Source organism: Oculina patagonica, chromosome 6 (genome assembly GCF_052425735.1).
Source record: "Oculina patagonica isolate OP01 chromosome 6, crgOcupat, whole genome shotgun sequence".
Lineage (NCBI taxonomy): Eukaryota > Metazoa > Cnidaria > Anthozoa > Scleractinia > Oculinidae > Oculina > Oculina patagonica.
Genome location: NC_135763.1, coordinates 28,181,775 through 28,199,676, shown reverse-complemented (window position 1 = coordinate 28,199,676; position 17,902 = coordinate 28,181,775). Strand labels below are relative to the sequence as shown.

Below are 17,902 nucleotides of genomic sequence, written 5' to 3'. Positions count from 1 at the left end.
GGAAACCGGGATAAGCTTCAGCCTAAAGGTCCTGATGAGCCACTGCGCTCGAACGCAGACTTTTTACTACGGTCTAGACCCATTTCCGGTAAAACCAACAATTATGCCAATTATCCGAGAACGACAAGGCCTTCCCTAACTTGCCTTTTCCGGTGTCAAAACATTTCATTCAGTTTCCCGCGCCAAGCGACATTTTGACACTCTCGTTTCCAGACCTCCAATCTACACGCGGTAGAAATATTCTTCGCTGGAGCCCCCACGCACCAGCTCAACCTTCTACAAAGCAAGAATGTTTTACCTGATTTTATACGTGATTGGTGCCTTGATTGTGCTATTGCTACTTCTAGTATGTGTTTTCGCGGTGCACCTGGCTTACACAAGGCGTAAATTCGCCCATATTCCTAGTCCGCCTATATCAAGGTAAATGTTTACATCAATTTCAATTGCATCAGCACCTCTCCTCTTCATCCTTTAGCGCACATCATACACAGGGGTAATCAGTTCCATTAAACCATGTGGTAACGGTTCTCGTAAATGTTTATTTTGTACTATATTAGACTTATATTGTTATAAACGTCAGCTGTTGTCGTACAGTAGTTTTCTTCTTTGAACAATTCAAATGACATCCCTCTTGTACTTTGTTGTTGTTCATTTGATTTCCCTTCGATCCGCCCTTTATAAGCGTCATAAGCAGCAGGGTTATCTTTTTACATGTACTTAAAGCCTATGAGTGACTCTTGTAGTAGAATATGCCCCATCAGGGGGCAGGTTTCTCCTCTAATTTTCCTAAGTACTCCCCCCCCCCCAATGCCCTGCCCTACACCATATCCCTTATCAGCAATGCACATGTCAATGTTAAGCCCCAGGGTGGGGGGGAGGGGCTACCCACGGGTAATTGACTCAGCCAGCTTCACCCTGGGGAGGGATTTTGGATTTTGACAAATAAAAGACACTTGGGCGCTGACCCTGGGTTGGGAATTTGACATGGCTGCTATCGTGGAAGGCCATGAGAACCCAGAAGGGATGGGAATTTGACATTCACTAGGTGCCCAGGGATGGCAATGTGACTATGCCCTCCATGAAAATGTCAAATTCCCCATGGTCTGCCCCTCCTCCCACCCTGGGGCTTAACATTGACAGGTGCATAATACCATCTCCCCCTAACACCTTATCACTTACGTATACCCTAGTCTAATTTTGTTATATCTTACAGTGGAACCCAGCATAACAAACAATTTTCTTCAGTCCAGTAGAACTTCCTTAACAGTAACAGAACCTGGATAAAACTACAGTGTAGCATGTATCTACTGCTGCCGCTCATTTCTCTGGTCTCTTTTCACATGTAGTGTGTGTGTGTGGGGAGGGGGGAGTGATAAGAGGACGCTGTATTCGAAGGCTAGGATAAAGCAAACCCTGACGTAATCAAAAATCCCATTTATTTTACCAGTCCACTTTGGCACTTTGTTGTCTCAGGGGCTTCAATGCCGTGTACAAAATCATCCAATCTGCCACCAGAAAACATGTTAGTTAATTATACAAATAAATTATATAGTATTTTAACTTGTTATCTATTTTTTTGCTTCAATTTTTATTTTTTAGTTTTTTTATGGGCCACATTAGTGAATTAATTTCACATCGCAGTAATGGACTTCACAGTCATCACAAATTTCTGGAATGGTAAGTTGCTGCTGAGCTAATATTGCCGTATTAATAAAAAAATATTTTTTTTTAGCCAGTGACAATGTTTCCAATACTTGGCTAAATGTTGTCTGCATGAACTATTAAAATTTAATTTTTACATTATTTATTGATACATTAGAATATTGATAGTTGGCATATGTTATACCGGTATACACAAAACTGCAGTTAGGAACTGAACTGGGAGAAATTGAAAAAAAAGTCGCAACATTTCCTTATATTTTGCAAAAGAAATGGGACAAATGGGAGGGAACCACAGACTATGGAAAGGAACAGGATGCGGGAGGAAAAGGTACGGGAAGCGGGAGGTTCAGACGCCCATACCCCCCCCCCCCCAACACACCTAGTTTTTTCTAAAAGAAACCACATTCCGTAGAAACTACAGATGAGATCCAAGAAGTACAAGCCACCCATTAGCTGCCCCCTCCCCCCTTCCCCCCAAACAAAAACAAATTATATTATTGGCAGCTCTGTTTAAGTCTGAAAATATTGATCAGCGTTATTTAAAACAATTAGCTAAGAAATTGGTAAAAATTTAACTGGTAGCTATGATGGCAGCATTCCTTATTTATATCCAGCCCCACTTCATTTGCTGACTATTATAAATGCAGTCATCCTTATAACCAGAAGACAACTGTTGTTTTTCACAGGCATATGGAATATGGCAAGGTTGTGCTTGTTTGGTTTGCAAGCATGCCATTTATTATAATAGGTGATTCAGAGATTGTAAAGGTATGAAAAACTCAAATTAATATTATTACTGAACTTTCGGCACTTTCGTGTGTTACAGTAATATCTCTAAAATGAAAGAAGATATTTTAAAAAGGAAAACATCATTCTTCTTTATAATTTTTGAAAAGCCTTTCAAATAAGCAGCAATTAATTTTACTTCATAGGCACTTCATAGACAAATATCTATATCTTCTTTGGTTTGAATTCCTCCACCCCTCTGGAAATTCCAGTTTTGCCCCATACTTTTCTTAAATTTTTTTTGGATTTTGAGAACCCCCCCCCCCCCCCAACCTGTCGGAATTTCCAGTGGCCTTCCATAGGGAGGGTATGGAAATTTTCTGCATCTGCACATTTTAATTGTTATGTCAGGATCAAGTACTTAATAAATTGCTCCACTTTCTGTTCTCCGTTAGAATACATTATTGTCAATTTTTATGAGTAAAGAGGCCCTGCCAGGGGGGGTTTCCGTGTCGCTTGTCTAAATTTAAATATGTGCCATGTCGCTGTTTTATCGCTCTTCGTGTCGCTGTCGGTAATTAAATTGAAGGAAAATTGCTTGTCCTTGTCGGAATTTAAGTTTTTTCCATAAGGGTTGTCGTTTGTCGCAATTTCATTAGTATGCTGTCGCTACTTTTTGGGCCATGTCGCTTGTCGGAATTTACCCTGGCAGGGCCTCAGTAAAAGTAGCATTGTGTTGCCCAAGTAAATATGAATACTCCCCACATGGAGGTGTTTTATGGGTTTGGACCCTCCACCCTGCTGGAAATTCCTGTCAAGCTTTTAATTTCTTATTTATGCTTCAAGAGCCCACCCCTCCCCACCCATTCCCTTTAATTTCCAGTGACCCTCTGTGGAGTGGATACGGATATTTTCTGGGCATATGTACATTGCTATTTTTAGCAAAAAACCTGGAATGTTCATTTTGACTAGATTTTTTGAATGGACTTGTGGGTATAGTTTTGTAAAATTTTGCTGGAGCTCCCTTGTAAAAATTTTACCGCGATCGCGCCGCGGTTCGCGGCGCGTTTTTTGGCCGCCGCGATTGGCGCGATCGCGCCGCGATTCGTGCCGCGATTCGCGCCGCGTTTTTGGCCGCCGCGATTCTCGAATCGCGGCGCGATGGGTCGGGAATCGCGCCGCGATTTGGCTTGAATCGCGCCGCGATCGCGCCTAAATCTGTAAATTTAAAAACAATTATCTTGGCGTTTTGCATACCGACAAAACAAACACACAGACTGTATCGAAACAACATCATTTATTTACAGAAGCTTACAGAAAAAGACGGCCAGTTTCGCTGCCGAGCACAATTAAATTTCGCAAAGCCGGAGAGCGTGATTGAGTATTTAGTTTACAAGCAAATAAGTGAACAGTTCTTCTGTAAAATGTGAACAACACATACATAACGACAACTAACCTTTTACTCGTGCTCAAGCGAAAGAAGATGCAATGATGTGATCCACCAAACGAGCGAACTATCTCTCGCATCTGCGAAGAAGCCGAACCGTCGAAGATGCGCTTTCTTTTCCCCGAAGCTTTTAATACAACATTTAAGTCCCAAGCATCAACAGGTACAACTTTGCATTGAATGGTCCTTACCGTCAAAATGTTTTCCTCTTTCCACTGTTCGAGTTTTGCATTTTTTTTCATATTCACAGTTTAGCTGTAGTTCAGTCAACAAAGTCCATGACGAAGCGACGAAGCGAAATTATAATAAACTGTCGCTCGAATTAACAAAACAAATTCTAGCAGTTTTCACAGAGACCCTTTTCCCTCAAGTTAGGTCGCTTCTAAACTCTTGTTATTAACAGAAGCAGCTAAAAAAGAACACATTTTTCCAGTCCTGATTGTGAAGAGAAAACATACCAACTTTCTCGAAATAAAATTTCTTTCCTGCTTGGGATGGCGTAGCGATTGCGTGTACTATGCACTACGTGACCTAACTCAGCCAATCGTAACGCTCAGTTCACGACACCTTGCGGCAAAAGGCGGGAAAGGACTTCGATGTGTGTGGTCTACGATCGTGGTCTACGGGAAGGTAAATATATAAAGCTCTAAAAAAAGCTCATTCTGACAGCCTCTTCGGAGCCACAATTAAATTAAATGCCATATAGAGGATTTTTCAATGCAAAAAACGCAATTGCAGCGCATCCTGATTGTATTTGCATTTGAAGAAAATGGCCGACAGAAATTTGTCATTGGATTGCTCAAAGGTATTAAGGTTCCTCAAAGATAAGAAAAGAAAGAAATAAAGTGTTTGAAAAGATTAAAAAACGGACTGTTAAGAAATAAAAATTCTTATCTTTTAATTTATCTTTACTCATTATCACGCGCCGCTTTGTCGCGCCAGTTCGTCTAGACTAAAACTAAATAAAACTTTTCTCGTGGGAATCACGTCCTCACGGCTCACCGTCACGTAATAAAATGTTTTTCGACATTTTAAATCAAACTAGTTTTATAACTACTTTGATTAGTACTTAAAGTTTATTTCATCAATACAAGTCATTATTTGCGTTACGACTACAGCATGATTTGTGAGAGTTTCAAAGCATATTGACTTTCTCCCGGTGATCGAGAAGTGAGTTCTCGCCGGGAACACTTCCCGAGATTTATTCCAGCCCCCCAAATCGCGGTGCGGTGGTAATCAATCGCGCCGCGATCGCACTCATCACGCCGCGATCGCGACTATCGCGGCAATCGCGGCGCGATCGCGACATTCGCGGCGCGATCGCAACTATCGCGGCGCGTTCGCGTTCATTTACAATCGCGTCACGCACGATCGCGTCGCGATGACAACAAATCGCGGCGCGATCGCGTCAGTCGCGGCGCGATCGCGACATTCGCGGCGCGATCGCGGCAATCGCGCCGCGATCGCGGTAAAATTTTTACAAGGGAGTCCCCAAGGGAGTGATTTATCATGGGAGGGGCTCAACTCAGAAATGTAAATAGGTAATAATCTTGTCAAAATGCATACTGTCTGACTAATTCTATGTTTCCTTTCATTTTAAAGGACACACTAATACTCAAGAATCTTCCAAAACATCCCCTATCATATGCAAATCTAGGCTATCTATATGCGCAAAGGTACATTAAGTTTGTGTTTGTGTTGTTTGTTTGTTTGTTTGTTTTAAGAGCAAGACAGATAGGTGATGCCACATTTCTGCTAATTGCATTTAAAGAAGATGTCTTGCTATATATATATGGCACTATTAAATTCTACATTTTTAGCACATGAATATCATATCTTCACCTACTGTTCTTAGTAATTGATCATTTCATGTTAATTTGTTAATAGATTCCTTGGCCAAGGATTGGCAACAAACATGGATTATGAGGACTGGAAAAGAAGACGTATGATATTGAATCCAGCTTTTCATCGCAAGTAAGCAGTAAATTAAAAATATTAAAAGCAAACCACAAGCAAATTTCCAGCTATTCTGATAAGTGCACAATGCTTTCATTTTCCATTTAATCTAGAGTAAATAAGTTTAATTTTGAGTTGAGTTTTTCTAATTTTAGCATTGATTTTAAATCCAATCAGAGCAGATTTGACAAGTTCATGGTTTATTATGTTCGGTTTAGTCACTTCAGATGTCAAGATAAAAAATAAATAAAATAATATGCACCTTGTCCCAAATAAAATTGGCAGTGTGTCTTGGTTTAACAAAAATTGTTTAATTTGGAACATTTTTCAGGTGCCTTAAAGATCTTATGAGCTCCTTCAACTCCACTGCTAATCTTCTTCTCGAACATCTGAGTACAATGGCTGATGGCAAAACAGAAATTCGCATGTTTGATCAGTTTTCTCGTGCTGCATTAGATGTCATTTGTAAGGTAACTGGGAAGGGGTTTTTTATAAAAAATAAAATTCTATAAAATTTTAAGTTTTGTCATTATTGCTGAGAAATTTCTTCTACACACTGACCATAGGCCTTATCAAGGTTTTTGACGCCATTTTGACGAGTAGGCAAAGTGGGTAGAAATTACAGTGTTTGTATGGGAATCCGACAACAAATACTCTTTTACATAAATATTTGAATTCTGGACAACTTATGAATTGTAAAGTTAAGATACTAGGCAAAAGTTTGTATTCGCTGAGTTTGAAGGACGTAGCTGGGCTAATATGTGTTCAGTGACGTTTTTAATTTCCCATACGTTTGTATATATTTTTTTTCGCATGATTGACGTGATCCAGGGGGAAAATTATAGACATTTCTAGGCTTTCTAGCCCAGCCTTCAAACTTACCAATTTCTGTAAAAGATATTTGCCGTCGGATTCCCATACAAACACTGTAATTTCTACCCACTTTGTCTACTTGTCAAAAACTGTGATAAGGCCTATATATTGTCTGTCACGTGTCAGAAAATGTCAGACAATAAAGTGTTTCAATGGTATGAATCCTCGGATAGACGGTCTATTTTTGTGCACATTAAGCCAGTAAAATACATGCCCTTTTACGCACATAAAGTTATGTGCACACTGAAATCAATCTTAATTAAGGTAGCACTGCATTGTGCCCACTCACCCCGACAGGTGAGTCCCAGCCCATTTGGGCAAACACAAGTTGTTCATTTTTGGTACATTTTTAATGGTTGCTTGCCTTAATGTTGAGCACTGTGAAAATTTAGTTTTTTTTATATTACTACTCTGCAAATTAAATGAAGGTGATCATGCAAGTAAAAAAGGAGTGAATAGGGGTATGCAAATCCACCGATCTGAGCTATTTTTTTTTCCCAAATCCCGTAAATCCGCCACTTTTTTCATTTAAATCCGAATCTGCATTACTCGAATACTTTCTGTGGTATAGTTTCACTACTTTTAACAATGGACGGTTGATGTTTCGGTCTGCCCACAGATGTTGAAAATCTGGTCACCAGGTGTACATGTAGCGTCACTTGCCGGCATCTGTGGGGGAGCTGCCCTGGAGAGTGTATCGGCTAAATACATTTCTTTGCCTCTTTTGTAAGTCACATTCAAATTGTATTTCTGCAAGCGCAGCAACATGCGTTGTAGTCGTCGGGGTGCAGTGAGCAGAGACTTCCTAAAGATGATTTCCAGTGGCTTATGATCTGTGTTTACATTAACACTCACTCTGCCATGAAGGTACTGGTCGAAGCGCTCACATGAGAATACTATGGCCAAGCGCTCTTTCTCTATCTGGGCGTAGCGGCGTTCGGTGCTTGACAACGACCTTGAGGCGAAAGCCACTGGCTGTCCTTTCTGAAGCAGTGCTGCCCCAAGGCCAACTTCACTGGCGTCACATTGAATGGTCACCTCTTCTTTGACATCGTAGTACCGGAGTATAGGCTGGGTCGTCACTAACTTTTTGATACTTTCCATGGCTTCATCATGCTGTGATTGCCAACATCACCCACTGTCTTTGTCAGTAAGACGGCGAAGTGGCTCACATATGCCTGAAATGTGAGGCAGAAACTTGGATAAATGATTGACGAAGCCGAGGAAACGCTGTAAGGCTTTTATTCCATCCGGTTTTAGCATGTCGATAACCGCTTGTACTTTCTGAGGATCAGGGCGAAGGCCATCGGAGGTGAGCAAGTGTCCCATATAGGGCACCTCAGTCAAGCGCAGTTTCAGTTTCTGCTTGTTTAGCTTCAGGTTACACAGTTGAGCTCTTTCCAGCACACCAATTAAGTTGCGGTCGTGATCTAGGTCTGCTTGCTCTTTGGTATCTCCTGATCCATAGACCAGAATATCATCAGCAATCACTTCCACTCCAGGCAGACCTTCCAGTACCTCGTGCTGCCGCCTCTGGAACTCTTCGGGAGCTGTAGATATACCAAACGGCATTCGCAGCCAGCGGAATCGGCCAAAGGGGGTCCAGAAGGTTGTAAGGTAGCTGCTTTCTTCTTGGAGCTTCACTTGCCAGAAGCCATCCTTTGCGTCGAAGACTGAAAACACCTTGGCATTTGATAGGCGTGGCAGCACCTCTTCGATAGTGGGCATAGGGTAGTGAGAACGCTCCAGGACCTGGTTGAGGTCCTTGGGATCAATACATATCCGCAATTTGCCTGAAGGTTTTCGAATTTTCACCATGCTGTTGATCCAATCAGAGGGTTTGGTTACTTTAGCCAGCACCTGCTTCTGCTCTAGTATCCACGATCAGAGCCGTCCTGACATGAAGAGTCTGGAATCCGCGCCAAAATTCTCAGCTAATCCGCGATCTGCTGTATTTTCAAGATCCGTGGATCTGCTCAATGTATCGAAAAAATAGTAATTCAGGCATGTTTTAAGGCCAAATCCGTCAAAATCTGACTTATTCACCTTCCCCCCATCCGAGTGCATGGGGGAGCTGTGATGGTATATATAGTACCAAACAATTAAAGAAACAGGACTCTGTATTATTTCATATGAAGTAGCTTATGGACCAAGTCAAATTGTACCATGCTGTACGTCTTGTTGTGTTGTGTGTTATCACTGTTTGTAAAATTAATAATGGGCTTGGTGTGTTTTTTTTTATCTATTGTAACAGGTCGCCTTTGGAATGGACATGGATATTATCAGTGGAAAGGACACCAAATTTACTGAAGCAGTCTCTTTGAGTTTTCATGGAGCAGATGTTGCAAACTTTGAACAACCATTCCACAAGGTATAGTGACAGTCTTTCCTTCCTGTGTGTCACAGGCTTCCAAGATTTCTTACCAACTACTTACTGTAATTACAACTATTTGGTATTATGGATCATAGCGGAGCTCCCAGCGGCCAGAAGGGCCGCAGAGCAGAGCCCCATACCCATAGAAAATTAGCAGAACCATGCTTTTGGTTTTCATGGTCAACATGGCTAGCAACATGGTTTGCGGCTGGGTGCGCTGTACAACATACGTACATCGCCCCAACATGGCGGCCATACTCCAGAAATAAGTTAAAATGTCAGCTTACATCTTTATTATTGGACATCCATGTTATGGTCAATTATTGACAGCTGTGAAAACAAGGTATCTGCTGACGAGTATCACATGACCATATCTTGGGCTCAGATTCAGAACTCATCGAGGTCGAATACCATATTTTTTTTAAGTTTACCGCTGACCAATTTAGTGTTTGCATTGGATTGCGGGCACAAGTCAACGGCCAGTCAGTAAATTCGGATTTACAAAAAGGCAAGGTAACAGTAACCGGGGAGCTCTGCTTTTAGGCTTGGCTAAATCTAGTTAATAGATTACATGGCTATGGTACTAGCCAAGCCTAGCCTTGGTACTAGCTATTTTGATTGTTTTTATCTAACATTGTAGGAACGCAATGTGTGCAGAGAGCTGTGTCCCTCGTGTGAATCTTTTAAGGATCTTTGTTTATCCTCAAAAATCCTCGCATGTTCTTTTGATTTTTTTGCAGTGGAATGTTTTCCAGTACCCTTTTCAACGACGTGTCACCAAAGCTGTTCAGTTCTTGCGTGAAACAGGAAGGAAAGTTATTGAAGTAAGAAAGAATGCAATGAAGAGAGGAGTACAGGTCCCAGATGACATATTACAACACATTATTCTACAACAAGGTTTGCAAGTTTTTAAGTCCACATACTTATTTCATAAAAAGTAGAGAAAATAAATGATATGCATTTTTAAATTGCGTTAGAGCAACCAACAAATATATATTATTTTGAGAAAAAAGATATTTTTTAATTTGAAGATATGTTTTAGAAGTTCAGCACCCAAAGAAGTGAAAAAGTGCAGTTTAAATGTTAGGCGGTCTAATTTTCTAATGTCTCAAAATCTAGAAACTTGGTTTTTTAGAGATTAACCCTGCATAACCTCAACAACAATCTTAACAACGTCCATTCCAATTTATTGTACTTGTGGTCATGGGCAACTACTTCAAGTAAAATAACGTGAAAAAATCTCATTAGTTTTCATAAAGCGCAGCTTTGGTTGTGGGTTAAGTTATGAGTGTATTGTTTGAGTGTTTGCTAGTTTGTTTGCGTTTGTTCATGAGAATTACGATTTTTCTTTTTTTCTTCAGAGACAGATCCAAACGTTGAAATAGAAGACATGTTGGATGATTTTATCACTTTTTTTATTGCTGGTGAGACACGTTTCTTCAGTTGTGAGTCAATTGATTGTCCTTACGCGTAAAACATATATTTGGTAGGTGGTAGCCTTTCAGACGCTGGTCACTTGTTTTCTTTTTTTCCTCGTTTCTTGACGCGAGCAACACATGTTTACCTTTTTCCGCGCTTTAACGCTATTTTTATTTAACCTTTTTCCGAGCTTTTGGCTTTATTTTACAGCTTTTCCCACGGTTAACACTGGGTACTTGCTCCCCCTTTTCTCACCCTTTTTTACACGGGTTACACATTCTTTCTTTTCCCCGCACTTTTTTACACGGGTTACACATTCTTTCTTTTCCCCGCACTTTTTCCACACAAGTTACACATTCTTACTTTTCCCGCACTTTTTCGTCAGGTGGTTTTTATTTTATTTTCGCTCGCTTTTCACCAGTTAGACGTTTTTGTTTTTTCCCGCGCTTTACAGAAGTCACGTGTTTTGTTTCAGGTCACGAGACTACAGCCAGTATGTTGTCCTTTTGTGTTCTTGAGCTTGGAGATCATCCTGAGATAGTGGAAAGGTGAGTTTGATTAGACCTGTTTCTGAAAAAAACGATATTAATTTTTAATTATTTCTGTGATGCTTTATTCTCCGCTCTGTACTGTACTTGAGTGTCGAACTGAAAGTAGAGCAGTTTTCAATTGAGTGTCGTAAAACCAAAACCAAAGTAATTACTCTGGCCAATCACAAACGACACAGACAATCCAGTGAACCAATCGAAACTCGAAGCAAATACATGTAGCCGGCACGAAGCGCGGGAAAACGTGCGCGAGCGAGTCACGATTGGTTTTGGTTTTAGTTCTGATTGGCTGAGAAAGTGGCGCGAGATTTTTAAGCCAATCACTAAGCGTAGCAATGCAAAACCAAAGCAAACGCAATTAACTTTCTACACTCAAGTGAAAACCGCTCTAATTCGAAATTGCATTGGTTTTGCTTCAATACGCTCTGTGATTGGTAAAAAGAAACTCGCGCCACTTACTCAACCAATCAAATGCAAGATCAAAACAAATCCACTGTACGGAAAAAGATAAAAGTGAAATGAAATTGGTGATTAAGTGCCAAATTTGTTTTTTTTATAATAACCAGACGTTTCTGGCAACAGCCCTTCTTGGATGATAAACGTCGCGTCGCGTTTTCTTTGGCGACGTTTACCACCGAAGAAGGGCTATTGCCCGAAACGTCTGGTTTTTAAAAAAATCCATTTTGGCACTTAATTACCAATTTCATTTCACTTTTATTTACATGTATTTATTTATTTATTAGTGCCACGCAGTTTTTGGAACTTTTGTTCTTATTATCAACGGAAAAAGATAAACCTAACACAGCCAATAGCACAGAGACGTTTCTGCAACATTGTTCATGCAGGGTTTGAAGTTTGTACAACTTTTCTGTGAGTTTTTGTGAGCGTTTAAGTCGTTTTCACGCGCTAGGAATTTAAGGTTAATCTGATGTACCAATCGCCATCTTTTTCGGTATGGTGGATCGCGGCTTGCAGTTGGCCTTTTTCCCGCGTTTTGCGTTTCCCGTGTTACATGTGCACATGTTTGCCTGTTGTTCTCACTGGTTCTTGTGCTTGGCCATTAGCCATGTTCAAAACGAGCAGGGGACTGGGTACGAATATTCAATATCGATTGCACTGAAAAACTGGGCCCGTCATCTGAAAGAGCATCCAAAAATTAGTAACTCAACCAAATTTGAGAGTTATTGGTTTAAACGCATAGGTATGGTTCACTTTTAGAAATTGCTAAAATAAGAGAGCAGTATGGATTGGAGGGCGGGGACAGCTGTCCATCCAGCCATACTAAGCTCTCTTTTTTTAACGATGTTTAAAAGAGTTCCATGCCTTTGCGTTTAAACCAATAACTCTCAAATAAATTTGGTTGAGTTACTAATTTTTGGATGCTCTTTCAGATGACAGGCCCGGTTTTTCAGTGCAATCGATATTGAATATTCGTACCCAGTCCCCTGCTCGTTTTGAACATGGCTAATATAAGTGCTTTGGATTGGATTTACGACACTCACATGAAAACCGCTCTGTAGCTTACGGCTGATAGAGAGTTCTGCTCTATAAAAAATTAATAGTAGAAGGCAAACTGTAAAATACGGAACCGTTTCTTACCGAAAAAATCTCATCCATCTGTTTCTTGCTTCTCTTGTAGTTTGGTTGGTGAAGTGTTTGATGTGCTGGGCGAGAAACAGAATGTTGAATTTGATGACCTGGCTAAACTGCATCAGCTAGGACTGGTAATAAGTCTCTTTAGTGTTGTCGTTCAAAGAACTAGAGAAAAAAATGTTAAAGTGTACATGTCGTTACCCTGGGTGCCAGAGGTTTTTCTTGCGCGGTTTCCGGTGTCGGTCATGTCTCTATTGTGACCCGCGCCTTCGGACGCCGAAGAGTAACCCACCGCGCGCGAGAAAAATCCTCTGGTACCCAGGGTAACATGTCGTCCACGAGATGTCATATATGTACGTAGCCGCGAGAGAAATGTAGAAATCTCTCGCCTTCTTTCCTTTCTACGTTTTGCATTTTTCGTTTCTACGTTACCCTCGTGTTCCAAAATATTTTATGACAGCTTTTGTTCTTTTTATGATCTGGGTAGTTGGTGGTTCCTCTCACTTGGTTTCGAAAAGCCCGTTTTAGTTAAGGTCGCGGTAAGCATGTGGAAGATTTATAGTCACAAATGCCAACACAAGTGATTGAGGTAGTTGCAAAAGGCTAGAACTCAATTTTTTTGGAGATTTCAGATTCGATATCTTCATAGCACAATGCTGTTTACAAACTAAGTTTTGAAGCTCAATGTTGGGAGCAACTTACTCTGGGTAAGTTCATATCAAGCTCCATTTGTAGCCGTTTAATAAACGATGAGATTTTCTCTTGTTGTATTAGGTAATAAAGGAAACATTACGGCTGCATCCCCCTGGAGCTGGGACTTTACGGACGAGTGAAAAGGATCAAGAAATAGGAGGATACAAAATACCAGCCAATACAGCCATTATGGTACATAATTTTATCGCAGATGTTTGTTTGTTTCTTTAAAACCTTCGTGTTAAAAAAAAATACTTTGACGCGCCGGAATTACACTGGAATCTCTTGCGAATTCTTAGCGGAGGTTACATTTTATCATACTTACATCATAGATGATCCGCTATTTTACATGTAGACCCTGTGTTATGAGTGTGACTTTTGGTTTAAAATATTGACCCGGAATCTGGTCACCTCCATCGCGTTGCCATCATGATTGCGAAAATAGAACGAATCGATAGATTTATTGCTTTATTTTATTAATTTGCAGGTGAGCACGTTTGTAAGCAGTCACTCCCCTGAGTATTGGACCAACCCAGAGGAGTTTAACCCTTACAGATTTGACGATGAAGAACTCGTGAAGAGGTACACTTGATTAGTGTCTTACACAAGGTAACAATATGCTGTGGGAAGAAATACGCGTCGTTTGAGTTTGGAAAACCGTTTCGTATTGTAGTACAAGCTGTGTTCTTCATGCAAAAGTGAAAATCAGATCTACGGATTTGAATACCTTTTCATTCCTTTAAAATAAATAATAAATCACTTTATAGTCCCAGAGTATTTAGCACTGTTCTGCTAACTGATACTAACTGCTCTGCTATGTGATACACTACCTTCGATCGTTGCGTGGAACGAATTGCGAGACCAGTGGATCAAAACTCTTTCGTTAGCATCTTCAACATCGTCCAAACTGATTTCAAAACTCACATAATATTTTGCTTATTTTTATTGTCGGTTTTCAGGTCTCATTATACTACCTTTCCGTTTTCTCTTGGACCACGCAACTGCATCGGACAAAACTTTGCGCAGGTAATTCAAATTCCTTATTCCAACTTTTGGGAGGTTCTCTAGCGCGGTATGAAGAATTATAACCAGAGTTAAAATAGTTAATGAGTAGCTAGGATAGTGTTAATTAAAACTAAAAAAAAAAAACTTTTTTATTTATTAATTTGTTAATTTTTATGGGCCTTGTTTTCAATAAAACATGTTGAGCTTGTGCCTTTCTTCTTAATCGCCATCTTGAAATGTAGTACTGGCGTTTTTGTAAAATAAACTGCATCCACTTGAGTTAACACGTTCAATACGCACTCACTACTAACTGACAAAAAGTTCGATTGACATTTTGTTGAAGGAAAAGAGGCGAGGTTCTATAGGTTTAAAGAGATGTTCTTGAAATACAGTGTTCCTTGATAAGATACTTTTCTCTCGTAGCTTCCCCCTTCACCACTGGTTACAATGAACAATTTTTTCAGTTGGGTTTTTTTAATCTTTGTTTTCTTTCTATTTTCCTTTTACTAGATCGAGGCCAAAGTTTTATTGTCACGCTTTCTTCAGACGTTCAAGTTTTCTCTGGTTCCTGGTCAGTCACGCAAGGTTCTTGAAAGAGTCACGCTTCGACCCAAGGATGGCGTGATGTGTACCTTGACTAAACGGCGTTAAAAACGTCACGGGCCAATAAGATTGAGCGCGTTTTTAAAATATTTAATAGCACAAAGAATAAAGTAGACGTAGAGGAAACCAAAGATAGACTGAGAAAATAAATAAAGACAGGAGCCCAGATAAAGATAGGGCAGGCAAGAGCACGTAGTCTTTTTTGCAGCTAAGTTAAGTTAGGGGCAGTTGCCAAATGTGTTTGAGAACTTCTTTCAACGTGCCAGTAATGTTCATTCGTTGCGTGACCATACAAAAAAAATAGCTTATATTGAACATTACTGGCACGTTGAAAGAAGTTCTCAAACGTGCCAGTAATGTTCATTATTAGCTATTTTTTGTATGGTCACGCAACGAATCATTCAAACTTAACAACAGCAGCAGCAGCGCTAGCAACAACAACAACAACAACACCATTTTATTATGCAAAAAATAAATAGAAATAACTATAGCAAAAAATAAATTAACTAAAATTGGCAAAAAACTACCCAGAATAGAAATAAACTAAACAAGCTGAGTAGTCACAAAAAAATAAATTGCTTTGACTAGGTTGTACATTATAAGGTACACTGTAGCTCAGTATGTATGAATAGTAATTTAGAAAAAAGGGAAAAAAAAGAGAGAGAAGAAAAAAACAGTTCCATTTAGTGACAGAACCAAAATTTGTTTATATGAGCTTAATACGAGTAAAAAGAAAAAGAAAAACACTAAGCCAGCATTAGCCATAAGTACTTTTCATTAGATGTAAGTACTTTTCATTATTAGCTATTTTTTGTATGATCACGCAACGAATCATTTAAACTTCCGGTAACAGTGCTTAATGTTAGCAATTGTAAGCGGAGCCCATCAACTTGATGGGCTCCTGTTGTAAGATATTTTCTTCGGATGTACCTAAAGTCTGGGTTGTGGTTGGTCGTATTATAATATTAACGAGGTCACTTCACACCTCAGGTACGTTTTGCTCAAAGAGGAGATCGAGTAGTTTTTTTTTTTTTTTTTTTTTGAAGGCAACTCTCTCACGGCAACCCGACTGACATTGGCAAATGCTAGGTCATGTGACCCGTGAAAATGCGTGCAGCTCCTTTATCGCGTTGCATTATGGGATAACGTTCCAATGCTCTTCAATTTAGAAAAAAAAAAACACTTTTTACTACGAGAAACTTTAATTTTCACTAACACAGGTCTTTTTTAAAAAAAAAATTTCTCGAGGCCACTTCCTGTAGCAGCTGTCGGATTGCTCCAAGGGAAACTTCTACCTTTGGAGAATTTTCTAGTATGTCTCCATACTTGAGACGCTTTTATAAAGCACAATCTTCAGCGTCAAATGTTTGTTCGGTTTTAGGGCGTGGTCAACGTAATTGTGATTTCTTGACTGAGCAGAAAGAATTATTGGCCAAAATATAAAGTAAGGGAATCTTCCCTAGCTATGTGGTTTTGACACTGTAATAAAGTTTTTCATTCATCCATTCGTTTATTCATTTATTCATTCATTTAAACGAATATTTCGCTTTTTTCTTGCATTTCTTGATCAATCGCTGCATCATAGCGCAGGTTACCAGATGTGATTTTAGATCACCCGGGTGTATTAACTTATCGTTATGACCAGCAATAAAGGAGGGGAAATAGATAAAATAAAGGTCTTGCTTGTTTCATACGGATAGGGGTTTATTAAGTCTATTTTTGTAGACTTTAATTTTCTTATCTTCTTAATTAGCTTAAAAGGTTTATATTTTAATGACGTCTGTATAGTTAAAACATTCAGTGTATGACTGATGACTACATAACGAGGGAACAATAGACATTTTTGCAGTATTTAATACACAAGAAGTCTCGTCCACTAGATTTCGGTAATTAAACATGATAAGTGAAAACTTTGTCCGATTCATCCTTTTTTCATCCTATTTCTACCATTCAATGACTTCAAAGTACTTTAGTGAGCCGACTTTAATTTAGGCCTGATTGGTTTTCATCCAAATAAATGGCCTGTTTAAAAATATGTCGACCTATTACCCCAATTAAAGACCAGTATTCGTCTGAAGTTTAAAGATAACCTCAACCTTGCTTTTAACTGTACATGGAGCGCTAAACGTGTGTTGTTAAAGATAAATTAAACTCTTTAAATGATCGACGCTAAACTTCTAATAGAAGCACGTAATCGAACAGTAGGCATGTATCGAAACATGTAGCTTTCATTTAAATGGTCATCTGGAGTTTCGCCCACAGACTCCAAAGTTTTTATGGCGAACTAACCTTGTATAGAGAATATGATAGACAGTGTCACTTGAAAGAATCGAACTGCTCAGTAGCTTTCATCTGAATTATCACAGATTAGAATTTCGCTCACAGACCTAAAATTTAATAAACAGTACCACATGAAAGTACTGCTCGACAGCTTTCATATAAATTATCATACGCAAGGATTTTATCAAAATATCAAAAGTTTGGAGCCACCTTGCACAGCATATAAACAGTACTGCAAGAATGTTCTGCTCAACTCAGTCAACTGACAGCATTTATCTGAATGATCGCACACTAGAGTTTCACAGCATAAAATCCTTGCCACCTAAAAAAGTGTGCTAAGCAATAATAGCTTCAGTCTTGTTTAATAGGCCAAAAAGTGAGGTTTGCTTCGGAGTAAAATGTTATAAAATATTCATTCCGCCAGTAGTTCATAGGTGGGAATAATCTGATCTTGCCACCCAGTTTGTGATATTCCCACCGGAGGCTTCGCTCGAAAGGGGTATCTTTCAGGCTGTAGGTTTATAAAAGGGTAGGAATATCACGAGTTGGGGTATTCAAAAGGGTAGGGAAAACTGTCATTTGGGTATTTAAAAGAACCTTTCAAAATATCTCGAACAGACCCACAGAAGAGTAAATTTATTCCGAGTAGACACATATTCTCTTGATCCCGGCCTATTCAAGTATATTTTGGGAGGTAAATTTTTTTTATTACTCTCCGGGCTG

At 39.6% G+C, this 17,902-nt stretch overlaps 1 protein-coding gene and 1 pseudogene across 1 annotated transcript; both read left to right on the top strand.

Moving 5' to 3' along the window:
• The window catches only part of LOC144657986 (uncharacterized), a 522,126-nt pseudogene that overhangs the window by 379,138 nt on the left and 125,086 nt on the right, over window positions 1-17,902 (top strand).
• Window positions 242-16,404, top strand: LOC144658179 (cholesterol 24-hydroxylase-like). The gene is made up of 15 exons (XM_078518536.1): window positions 242-420; window positions 1,600-1,677; window positions 2,349-2,430; window positions 5,438-5,511; window positions 5,723-5,809; window positions 6,123-6,261; window positions 8,919-9,035; window positions 9,779-9,935; window positions 10,400-10,462; window positions 10,933-11,005; window positions 12,645-12,729; window positions 13,373-13,483; window positions 13,779-13,873; window positions 14,251-14,317; window positions 14,807-16,404. The coding sequence occupies exons 1-15, from the start codon at window positions 290-292 to the stop codon at window positions 14,945-14,947; spliced, it is 1,500 nt and encodes a 499-aa protein (XP_078374662.1). The 5' UTR covers window positions 242-289; the 3' UTR covers window positions 14,948-16,404.

Excerpts from the sequence above, each read along its gene's own strand:
- LOC144658179 (XM_078518536.1), top strand. The coding sequence starts at position 290 with ATGTTTTACCTGATTTTATACGTGATTGGTGCCTTGATTGTGCTATTG. Across the intron at positions 421-1,599 it reads CCTAGTCCGCCTATATCAAG|TTTTTTTATGGGCCACATTA; the intron begins GTAAATGTTTAC and ends TTTATTTTTTAG. Across the intron at positions 2,431-5,437 it reads GTGATTCAGAGATTGTAAAG|GACACACTAATACTCAAGAA; the intron begins GTATGAAAAACT and ends TTCATTTTAAAG.